This window comes from Protomyctophum bolini, assembly GCF_963924005.1.
Source record: "Protomyctophum bolini genome assembly, chromosome: 23".
Classification (NCBI taxonomy): Eukaryota; Metazoa; Chordata; class Actinopteri; order Myctophiformes; family Myctophidae; genus Protomyctophum; species Protomyctophum bolini.
In genome coordinates, this window is record NC_137884.1 from 5298343 (window position 1) to 5311151 (window position 12809).

General features: G+C 44.8%; 1 protein-coding gene across 1 annotated transcript in view; it reads right to left on the bottom strand.

Moving 5' to 3' along the window:
* grm8a (glutamate receptor, metabotropic 8a) overlaps positions 1 to 12809 on the bottom strand; it is a 252876-nt gene that overhangs the window by 62913 nt on the left and 177154 nt on the right. The window contains exon 6 of the mRNA XM_080757178.1: positions 9298 to 9435. Within this exon, the coding sequence (XP_080613304.1) occupies positions 9298 to 9435 (138 nt within the window). The remainder of the gene's footprint in view (positions 1 to 9297; positions 9436 to 12809) is intronic.

The following is a 12809-nucleotide window of genomic DNA, read 5'->3' on the forward strand; positions in this document are numbered from 1 at the left end:
CAGGTACTGTATAAGTTCGCTATTTCCGCCGGATGTTTGCCCCAGAATAGGGATGCTATAGGTTGTAAGTGAATAAGAAAGGCCAACCACCTTGATTGCACCAACTACTGCAGGATAAGTGTGTTCAACGGTGCAGCAACATTCTATGGCTATATGGCTTAATAACAGACTGATTTAATGCAGACAAGGGTCACTGGGAACATCAATAGGGAACGTCTGACAGGAACATTGTGATGCATGCGTGTCAATGAAAGTAAAACAAAGTTTATGGCTATTTTGGGAATCTGATGAAGACAGGCAACCTAGTCCGCTTGCTTGGTGAAGCCAGGTTCTTCACCAAGATACAGCAGCGTCATGCCATGCTTGAACAGTAACACCCCTTGTGGTATGTTCTTCAATTCATATTCATATTCAGAACCAACCAAGTCATGTAAAACTGAGATAATGGAGAATCAAGATCATATTGAGAGTGACCGAAGGTACATCTTAACTATGAATGCACCATGTCTCTGTCTCTCTCTCTCTGTGTGTGTGTGTGTGTGTGTGTGTGTGTGTGTGTGTGTGTGTGTGTGTGTGTGTGTGTGTGTCTGGTTTCTACCATTGTATACTCTCTATATAGTCCTACCATACAAAAACACTGTTAACTGGGAGAGCCCTCGATTAAGTTTGTGAGACACGGCAGACAGAGCAGATGGTCCGATGTTTATTTCAGCAAAGTACAGCACAGCATACAGGTTAAGGCTCACGCCAGCCAGAATGGCCAACGTGCTACACACACAGGGCTCACGGCAGAACTCCAGCTCCAGGAGTGTAAACAAAGCATCACCCTGAGAAGGGGGTCTCAGGCCGACACCTACGTAGGTGACAACAGCTGAACACACATGCAGGAACACACATTACTTATGAAATATGTAGAATTATGGAATTCCAGATTCCACATACTCGAGAACTGTTCGCCCCACCAACTTCAAATTCGACACACGTGTTCCAACACCCCCACAGAGTGCAGTGCCCGGTGTTGAGTTGGTCGGACCCACGGTTGTCCAAAACCAATGACATAAAAGTTGATGTCCTTAAAGAATTACATTTTTAAAAAGCCTCTGTCCGGACCAGACTCCTTATTTGGGCATTCCTAACTCCATATATGGGCATAAAAGGGGACACAGCTGACATCACGAAGACTTGACCAGCTCAACAGAAGGATGGCTAATCGATGCAGCTCTAGGTCAGTTACAGATCACCTTTGTACATGCCAATGCCCAAAGGTACCCGGGTCTACTGAAACCGGATGCGTGATGCACAACACCGTGCACAGGGAGACCAAGCAGACCAGGTACGAGACGCACGCCTATAGCTGCGGATAACACGGGCATGCCTGACAAAGAACTCCAGGCCAGTTCACCCTCGGGCAACCCCTCTATATCTATAATGTCTCTGTAACTCCAGGCCAGTGCCCCACGGGCACCGCTCTATATATATATATATATAACGTCTCATGCGTTCGCTCCACCGACTTCAAGATTCGACGAATTTGAAGTCGGTGGGGCGAACGGTTCTCACACACACACACACGCACACGCACACGCACACACACGCACACACGCGTGTGTGTGTGTGTGTGTGTGGTGTGGTGTGGGGTCTGAAATGACCACACTAACCAACTGTCCAACAGAAGTGGTCCAAAATAACAGTTAACAACCAACACATGTACTAAACAACCCAGTCTATGCATGAGCACATTTTGATTTAACAACCAAACACATTTACAAACAAAGTTGACGAATAACAAAACCGACAACCAAGTAACAAAAGCGATGAGGAAATGCAAGGGAGCGGAACCAGAGAAAGGCTTGGTTGGTGGTGTGTGTGTGTGTGTGTGTGTGTGTGTGTGTGTGAGAGAGAGGTGTAATTCCTCAGTCGGGAAAGCCATGCTACAACCTCTGTCACATCAAATACTGCTCACTACTGCAAGACGTCCATTAACAGGCCCCGGCGGGAAGAGTGTGTGTGCGTGCGCCTGCGTGCGTGAGCCTGCGTGCGCCTGCGTGCGTGCGCCTGCGTGCGTGAGCCTGCGTGCGTGAGCCTGCGTGCGTGAGCCTGCGTGCGTGGCTGCATTTATGTGTGTGTGCATACGTAATTAATTTTATATTTAATGTTATTTAACCTTTAGAGAGCTTGTTGGCAGAATAGTGTTGCTAGGAAACAGCTTAGATCAAAGTGTATTCCCTGTCAGCTCATGATATTCACAAACACTGCCAACAGGAAATAAACTTGGAGCCATTTAGAATATTTGTGTTGTGTGAAAAGCTCTATTGAACCTCTCGTTCCATCTATTTTTCTGAGGTGGGATAAGTGTGGGTGTGCGTGTGCGTGTACATGTGCGTGCATGCTTTGCTTGTGTGCGGGGGCATGTATCAGTGTGTCTCTACGCATATGACTGAGTGTCTCCAAATGTCTTCAAATCATGAAACCAACCAACTGCTACACCCCTGCTTGTGTGTGTGCGTGCATGCGCGTACGCGTGTGTACAATACACCTGTTTACACTGACGGAGGCATTCATGCATACATGTACCCCTCGAAGCGTGAGAAGTTGTTTTTGTCTGCGATGTTTACCTGTTAGTCAACACATTAAAATGGCGTTAAAAAAACACATTAGCCGCCTCAGGACGGTTCGTTGGGCTTGGCGGTATGAAGATGTACAACGCACGGACGCTGGCTAGGTGTGTGCAGTGACGTGAGAGAGACGCTATACTCCGCATCACGAGTGAAGTGCTACCGAATGAGTGATGCCTCATACCTTGTATCTCCATATTATCATCATTTTTCATAAATTAATCCGTATATTATGCTTTGTCCTAAGACAGCTCATTGCACAAAAGAGGTCAATTAAATGTCAGATCTACAACCACAACATGCCGCATGACACATTTAGCCATACAAGGTTTCCACAATGATATTATAGAACATGGGGGGCATTGTGTGTCCCGAACGCATTTCTTCTGCATCTGTCTGCAAAAAGCATGGAATACGGATGTGTATTTTACATGGAACTAGCCAACAAACTCTATATGCCCGCACTACAGTACAACTTCTAGATCTTTATCGATCCCCATGAAGAAATCCAGCACAGCAGTATAGAGATACCGGAAAGAGTAGAGAGTATACCTTACCTTCATATCTATCCATTTATATTCAATCTATATATACAATCTCATGTCAGGGATCTCCCCCACTCGTTCATAATGCCAAACTGTCGACCTATTCAAAGAACTAGAAAAAGGTGGCCTTCGCCGTAGCGATGCTCATGATTTCAACAAATAAGCATAAACAAACCACTTCACATGAACAATGTTGGTAAAATTAAGATATTTGAGGGGAGATGTATATGTAAAACACATAAACCAATAAAATACATTTTCGATGTAATTAGATGCCACAGCCACTTATACTTTTCTATAGCAAGTCACTCTTACTGTGGAAACTATTAAACAATAACATTTCGAATAAAGTTTCCACTCACTATTCAAGCTCAATCGCTGGATCTCACCCTAACCCTCGTGTCCTCTGCTCTCCATTTTCCTGCTATCCTTGATCAGTGCTACACACACACACACACACTCCACGGGAGCCTTCAACAGCAGGTTGCTGATTGGTTTCCGTGTTGATGATGCAGAGGTCGCGACCGCGGCCACACAGAATTAATGAAGTCTGACGAGCCACTACAGGGACCCAGACAGACAGAGGCACACACACACACACACACACACACACACACACACACACGCACACACACACGCACACGCGCTCACCAGTGGCAGTTGCCGGTAATAGCTGGTCAATGGGAGCCACAGTACTTACCAAGCTAATTATCTGAACTAGTGCCATCATCAGCAGGGGAACACAAACGCACGCACGCAAACACGCACGCAAACACGCACAGCTCAGGCTCTAATTTGCGCCAGGTGCATTGGCGTGTGCAGTAAATGTCTGCATTGACAATTTCCAGAGGCTAAGTGGTATGTTTTTCACTGCCTGGGTGGGTGTGTGTTTGGTATTACGGGCACTTGTCGTGTACTGGTGTGTGTGCTGGTGTGCAAAGAGAGGTTGTGTGCAAATCTGCAGCAAACTGCATTGTGGGGATCGAAGAGGACCAGAATTTGTCATCAGAAAAAGTCCCATTTGTTTTAATTAAAAGATTAAAGATTAAACACAATGTAGAAATACTCTGTTGCAAGTAAAAGACCAGGTATTCAAAATGAAACTTGAGTAACAGTACAAAAGCATTGCCATCAAGATAAGCTATAAAGGACGACTTCACCCATTCTCAACTTGTCTGCATATCTTTGTTCCTCACTAATGCTCATAATGAAATTGTACAATTACTTTCTGCTGTCTCAGTGGAGGGCTGTGGACACTTAAAAACCCACCTACCAGTGACATCATCATAGACAGGTTAGGGGGGGGGGGGGGGAGAGATAGTGACGTGGACATGTCATTAGCATGGGAGCACGTATAGTCACATAGCCCTGTGAACTGACGGCAAGATATTAAACGGCAATCGTGGCTCACAACTGGAACTCTCAGTTCAGGAGTTCAGAACAGGAGCATAATATTTCAAGCAGCATGGTGGACTTAGAAGGGGAAGAAGACGTGGATTTGAACGTGAACCACCGTGGGCAGGAAACCAGCACAGCAGGCCACCGGCAGCAGCGGTCTCCGCAGGACCAAGCGGAGCAAAAACCCAGGAGGAAATATTAAACGTGGATTCACCTGGAGTGGGAGAGAGATGAAACAGCATCTATGAATGCCAAAATGATGACACAGCACTGCACGACCAAAACATGTGGATGAAAGTCCCTCTCTGTTTTTTACACCTCCAGCAGAGAAAAGACAACTCTCTGTTAAAAAGAAAACATTTAAAAAGAATTACTGAAGCAGGCCAAGTCCACTAACCACTATACACAGCTGCTACGCCTGTAGCTAAAGCACAAGTTTATTTCGAGCGAGCGTCCGCATTGCTAAAGCAGGTAAACCACATGCAATTGGAGAAGAACTGTGCCTGCCAATAGCAAAAGAGACGACACGCATTTAACGTGTTGGGAGAGGATAATAGCACGTTCCAACGACACAGTGTCAAGGAGAGTAGAGGCCTTGGCAGATAATGTTCAACATGATTGACTGCATAATATCCTGACGACGCTGCAAAGGAGGACAACCTCAATGCCTTCCGACAATAAATAAAGGTTTTGAATGAATGAATAAAATGTAGCCCCTACTATTCTATCCAGTTGGAGGAGACAACTTGTTGCAGATTTGGCCAATTTGCCTAATGTCAGATGGTGGCGCTCAGGAAGACGGTCTGTTCTAAACCACTAGAAACCAGAACTAGCCTATAGCTGGGGACATATTCAATCTACTACGCATGTTTTTCTTTAAGAGAATGAGCATTACTGGAAAAGGTCGGATGCACACACAGATTAGACACCAACGGACCGACATGCGGAAACAACGGCCAGACATGCAGTCAGACATGCGCTGTTCCGTGCTTGCGGTTAGGGTTAGGTTAAGGTTTGAGGTAGGTTGTCGGTCTAATGACAGTGGGACCAATACTATGTCTAAACTAAAGCCTGTACCCGGAAAAGTTTGTTGGAGTAGTATATACTGCACAGACGGCACCCGGCCGATGACAAGTCACCACCAGGGAGTTGTAACGTGGATACGTGAGGTGGCACTGGGGATGCGATTGACCCACACCCACCCATCTTCATGGCCAGGGCCTGGTGATGAATGTTGCAACATTCATCACCAGGCCCTGGCCATGAAGATGCCAGGAGAAGTTAAATCGGTGTTGGATACAGCTGTGAAAACAGTCTATAACCAATGCATTCTCGCCTATTCCAGGTGCTGGCATAACTACGGATATGTTCTCTCATTTAAACCACCTGAATTAGCCCTTCACTAAATCCCACACCAAAAAGCGATTGTCCAATGCCAATCCAAATAGTTTAGCAATGGTTGATATTAAGGCTGCAACAACGAATCGATTAAATCGATTAAAATCGATAATTGAATTCGTTGCCAACGAATTATCTTAGCGATTATTATCGCGGGTGTTTTCCAACATTAAAATGTAAAATAACGCTGCTTTCTTTTTACCGTTCAGTAACGGCACTAGGCTGAACGAACAATATGCAACGGGTCGTATAAACACAACACAAGATTGTCTTGAACGTGACCAGAGCGCTCCGCATCTATTCTACCCCTCTCTCTCACAACTTCAGTCTCCCCCCCCCACACACACACACACACACACACACACACACACCGCAACGATCCTGTTGCAACGTTAGCTTGCTAGCCTAGCAAGGTTGTGTTTACTGTTGATATAGCAGCTATCGCTAACATGAGGAACAGCAACAAGTCCTCTTTGGCTCTCCGTGTTCATCGGATTCTTTATCTTACATAAAGAAATACGAGCGACCTGTTAAAGAAGTTAAGAACACAGCGTGGGCCGTGGGGACAGAAGTCACAGTGACAGACTTGTACTGAGCGTGCCGTATGTGACTGTGAGCATTGCGGGCTGAGAGGACTCCCCCCTCCGCTCCCAAGGCTCAGGAGGGAGGGGGCTGTTTGACTGTACTGTGCGCTGGGCAGGAGCATGTCTTAACGGTAGAACGGAGCGGCACTAAAAGTCAGCATTGCAAAAATAAAAAGTATGATTTTATAGTAATGATTTATATAAAAGTAAGTCAATTCTGTCTTTCATATATTTTATTTATCCATGAATATTTTTCTTCACAGTTAGGTTTGTGGGCAGGGGGTGCTTAGGGGGTAAAGGGTCTGTAACAGAGTACAAAAATGGAACCAAATGGACTCAACATTGATTTTACAATAGAAATTAAAATATAAAAATTGGGGTCCCAGAGATAGAAATGGAAAGAAAGACAGTCAGCTATACACGGTCAACATTACAGATTACAGTATCATTACAAGTAGGAATGGCAATGAAATCAAATTGGATAAAAAAGGGGGTAACATATTAATTTTGAAGGAGTATTCATTTTTATTATCTTTATTATTAGTTACAACATGCCTAAAATAACTTGAAGCTAATTTTTTTAAGTAATTGCAAAAAGGTGCCATAATCCGATTAATCGATTCATCGTTTAAATAATCGGCCGATGAACCGATTATGAAATTAATCGTTAGTTGCAGCCCTAGTTGATATGCAGGTCAAGCTTTCTTCGCTGCTAACGTGCCTATTGGACAAGGATGGGTTGGGGCTAATTTGATGCTACAGGCAAGGCAGGTGACTGATGTTTCATCTTTCCCCACATCGGAGAACTTTCTGTCAGCCAACAACCTGAACATCGATAATGGAGTGAGGGACAGCATTGTTGCACACATTGTCTCACATTGTCTCACTCAGATAACAGATCCATGAATACTTTCCAGCGACAGCTGAATATCGACCCGTTCAACATTGAAATCTCTGAAATGCCCAAGGACTCCGCTGTTGGTGAGCATAGCAGGAGAGTTTAATAGAATTGTCTGCTTTCAGAAAACAATGGCAGCGCAGTGAATACCCCGCTCGTCCAGACAAGGCAGTACTCGTTCTCCTTCATTTTGCGATGACATATCTTTGTGAGAAAGACCTGCATAAAAACTAAGTACAGAAACAGGCTGGATGAAGAGCCAAACCTCGACTCGATTGACCCAGACTTCAAAGGACTTTGTGCGCAGAGACAGGCACAACCCGAGTCTCATTATAGGCTTCAGTGAGTTGTCAAACTTTGTTTGTTGTGTTTGTTTTTTGTTTTTTTGTGCGATTGAATTCAGTATATTTGTATGGATTAATTGCTGTGTGTGCGCGTGCATGCGTGCGTGAGTGAGCGGGAGTTGTCCTGAGATAGACAACACGCTTCTCCATGAAGTCCAAAAAAACACCAACACGACAACGAGTGAAAGAACGCGTACACACACGCGCACGCACCCACCAAGTGCTGACTGTTACTGTGTGATTTGCTACATTCTGCTAAATTCTGCAAAATTCTGCTAAGGTCTGTATAAAAATGCACACATAGCTGCTGAAGAACTATTAGTACACAAGCGCACACGCACGCACATGCACGTACGCACACACACACACACACACACTTTAAGAACCTTATTTACCTGCATGCTTTCCACCAATTACTCCATTCTGTCACAGCTGTTGAGAAGGCAGACTGTGTCTCTAGTTGCCTGGAGCAGGTCAGCCCGTATCATCTATAATGTAATGGTACTCAGTATACCAACCAATTAAACCCCCAGCTTACTGCCTGTTCTCATTTTCGCTGTCTAATCAGGGAGTAATTTACATATGGGTCACCAGGTGAACATAATTAATTTGCTCATAGAATTTAAAACTAGCAGTATTCCGGATCCACAGGACCGGAATGGAACCAATTAACTCCAATTAAATGTATTCCAGTGTTAAAGCGACCCAAAACAAAACATGTTTTGTGAAAAATCTTTAAAAAAAGATCTGCAGTGGTTGTATGTGTTCTCCCTTCTCTTCCATTGAGACATCTAGAGACCCTGGTGTCGCATATAGGACACCTACTGTACTGGTGGACAAGTAGTACTGCCTGAAGTTTGTACAATACTATATTATGTGGCCAAGTGGGGGAATCCCCCTTGAACTGAGTGGTAGAAATCAGACCCCTCAGACACTCAGACGGGGGTTCGAATCCCGGATAGGACATAGAAGTTGAGTTCCAGCTTGCATTCATTTGTGTACAAATGAAAACAGTTTCACCCGCAAAGGATCCATTTGGTTCCATTCGTAGTGAATGACTGAATGTGAAAATTAAACATTCAGGATTTTACTGTAAAACGACTAGAATCTACTAGAATTACTGCACTATAGTATCTGCTGTGTACCAGTGGAACATTTCTGATTATTTTCTACATTTGACCAACAGGATTCCCTTGGAAGGGAAATGGAATAAACTTCAAATCCAGTGTCTTGAACCATTCTTTATACAAGTGCATTTCTTAGATAATAAGGAGTTAAATGTGTATTATTCTGCGCCCGCTGGCCTAGTGGTCCAGGCGCATGCCACATATAGGCTCTGGCCTGACAGCGCGTTGCATGTTTGAGTCCCGTTCATGACGACCTTTACTGCATGTCTCCCCCCCCACCCCTTTGCTGCATGTCTTGCAGCCCCCGTCTCTCTCTCCTGTCATTCTTCACTTGAATATATCAATAAAGGCAGAAAAGCCAAAAACAAATCAAGTGTATTCGTCCTACCTGTACATTTCTTCGGGCTGCCAGGTCGCTTGCCATGCATCCCAAGTTTACAGTTGAAGTTCTCCTCCCAGAACTCAGCGAACCAAACGTTCCTCCTATTGTTCGACAGAGAACGACTGCGGAAGTAGCGATCAAACGCTGTGGAGGGAAGGAGAGAGGCGAATTAAATGCTACAAAATGTACACAGCGTAAACATACTATAATGTAATGGGAGGAGAGAAGAGGATCTTCTCGTCGAGTCGGAACATGAACTTTGACGGGATGTGTGGACGCTGTGGACAGAGCAGTCGGCTTCACGCAGATGTAAGCTTGTTAGAAGACGTCGTCGTGATTGACGAAAGGGCTTCACTGATTGGCTGTGACTCCTCTCCAAAGACGGGCACTCTGGAGTCCCCAGACCCCGACATCGGCAGTAATTTATTTTTCGTGTCAGTTCTTCTTAATGTAAAAATAAGTCAAGACGTGGCTGCATGCGGCTCTGAGAGGCCCCACAGGACCCTGTCAGGATGAAGAGTTTACCCATCCGTCTTAGCTGATTTCCCACGTCGCATCACTCGAAAGTCTGGAGGTCTTCCTTTTATCAGCTTTCATTTCCTGTCTAGACATCAGAGTCTCGATTCACATTGCCCCGGTTAACCCATTTAGACCCGAGACCGATTCTACAAATGTCTTCTAAATCCGAACAGTTTTCTATATGGTTCTATATCAGTGGTGCTCGACCTTTTTCATGTCAAGGACCCCCACTATTATCTGTATTTGGTCACTGACCCCAATCTGAAAATATGTTGTTCCAGGGACCCCCCCCCCCCCCCCCAGAAGCAAAGATTTGAGTTAAAAAAAAGATTTGCGCCACATTTTCACGATTTTTTCAAAAATAGCAGATCTACAAGCTAGATCTGCTATTTTTCTATAGCTAAAGTATAACATAATGCTTAAAACACCAAAAGGGGTTCCCGCTCAGACTGTGTTAACTAAGGCTCCATGCAGGGCCTCGACAAATAGAAAAGGCTTTCTAATTTGGCTTGCCTGATGGCCTCGGACATGTAGCTTTGAAGTCAAGCGGGTCATTTCTGTTACAGTAAAGTGATTAAAGTCTGAAGTTTAAGGTGAAAAGGAGACTTTAAGCAGCACTCTATCTCTCAGGGGATTATAAAGCCCCATTCACATTGAAGAAGCAGAAGCTAGCTTCTGCTTCTTCGTCCCATGTTATCTCTATGCTGAACAGCTTCTGCGTTTAAACGCTGGAACAATAGCTTTTTTTTGTTTTTGCTTTTTTTTTTGCTCACCGGAGCTTAACTTTAAAGCAGCTTTTAAAAGCTGGAGCTTTAAAAATCTGCGTGTAGCCAATCAGAGCACAGCGTGGTTTGAGGAGGCGGAGTTGAGCTCATTTTACAAAACCGAAAACCCTCTGGAAAGCTGTCCGACCCAATTGTCCGCATTAAAAAATAAACTTTTTGAATATGGGCTGTATATGAAATATGAATGGATATTTGGCAAGACCATAGCATATTTTGTGATAGAAATTAAAGTTTATATGAGAAACAAGTTGTCGAAGCGGTGAAAACAGGTTGTGTTCCGTGTGCCGTCGCGAGTGTCACGTTTCTGGGGACAAGTCATCGTGCATTCACCCCCCCCTCCGGTTCTCATCGAAGCTATGGATGGACTATTGAACTGAACTCTCCAGAACGCTATCCGTCGCTTGTGGACTGTTTGTGGACTAAACAGTGCACGCACACACACACGGTTGATAAATTAGCAGATATAGATAGATAGACAAACAACTAAACAATAATAGTTGTGTCGGAGTTTTCCCAAAAACAGCAGCCCGCTGTCAGCGCGTTTCTGTGCCGGTCCTCGTGTGTTTTGCTGGACGTTTCCTCGCACTAAAATTAATTGCCCTTGTCGCGGGACCTCGCCCTGAGCACAGGGAGTTGACCACTGGTGTACGCTCCTCGACACCCAGTCTCAATTTAGGGGGTCCTCCGCGGGCCGGGCCACAGGGTCCAGAAGTCGGTCCACTTTCGCTCGAGGTTTCTCCTCGACGACGGGGTCTGGCCGCAGGTCACCCGAGGCACTATCGCCGTGGTACAGTGGCGCTAGTAATGTACGTACTACAGGAGTGGGGCCTTGATCATACCTTATATCAGTTGTATGTACCCCCTCTATTTATGCAATATGTTGCCCATGTTTTGTGATTGGTTTGCTGCGTTCTGAATCGATAAACCAATCGCATATAAGATTTATTTGAGGGAATCATTTAAATTGGTCTATTGCGTTCATGTAGGCCTATCGATGAACCTCATAACAAAAGTTGAAAGATAGTAGATAGCCTATATTTATAGATAGATAGAACACGTGTGTGTGTGTGTGTGTGTGTGAGATATTGAGCACCGTGGACGGTGGAGGAGCCGACACGGGGCTCACTTGCGAGCCAGTTCTCTCTCAGTGCCCCTGCAGTAATTACCCCCTCCCGGTTCCCACCGAGGTGAACAACTGAACCCCGTAGCTGTCTCTGACCGTGGACTAAACACACACACGGTTTATAAATGAGCATATATATATATATATATAGTCTATAGACAAAGAACTAAAGTCCAGAGTCCCCAGCGCGTCGTATGCACCGCGTGTGTGTGTGTGCGCGAGAGAGATCAATAATTAATAGCCTTTATTATAAAGGCTATTAATTATTGATCTCTCTATGCACATGCATATCATACAACTGATATAAAGTTTATATCAGTTGTATGATATGCATGTGCACATGTCCGTTGCACTGGACTCCGTTCCGGTGATAATATCACCGTGATATTGATTATTAATTAAGTAATTAAAGTATGCATAGCCTACTACTAGTTGGCACAATGTTTCACATCATCTGCTAATTAAAAGCAAACTTTAAATGTGCTGATGCTGTAGTCAGTGTAAACGGTGAGGGTCCGTGGGGGTGGTGGAGGAGCGGTCTGACTCTAGGCTACTGCCACATATAGCCAGCCGAGGTCAGTGACAGACAGACAGCGCCGAGATGGGGGCTCCCTTCCACGGGAGACTTGGGACTGAATGTCCGGAAATCGCACGTAAACATAAGCTGTTTTAATTGCTTTTACGACGTGCTGGATATATACAATTGTATTTCTACGGTATGCTCTTTCTAAATCAACATTAACATTACATACAGAGCCGCCATTTAAAAAAATGCCCGGAGGGTTTCGCTCGTGGCCAGCTGGGGGAGAGGAGAGCGGAGTGGGGGGGAGACATGAGCGCTGAAGACGGGGAGGATTGAGATCCGGTCCGTTCGGTTATTTACAAACAAGTTTACCAAGATTATATTATTTATTCATCCATACATAGGTTATGATGTAACTAAATATATAAGTATGTCTCCTCTACAGTCGCTATTTTACATTTTAGACTTTCAAATGCGCATCTGCTCAAACTGCCTGTCTCTCGTCTCAAAGCCAGACAGCCAGTCCAGGCAGCTTGAGTGACAGGTACCTTGTACACGCCCACTTTCT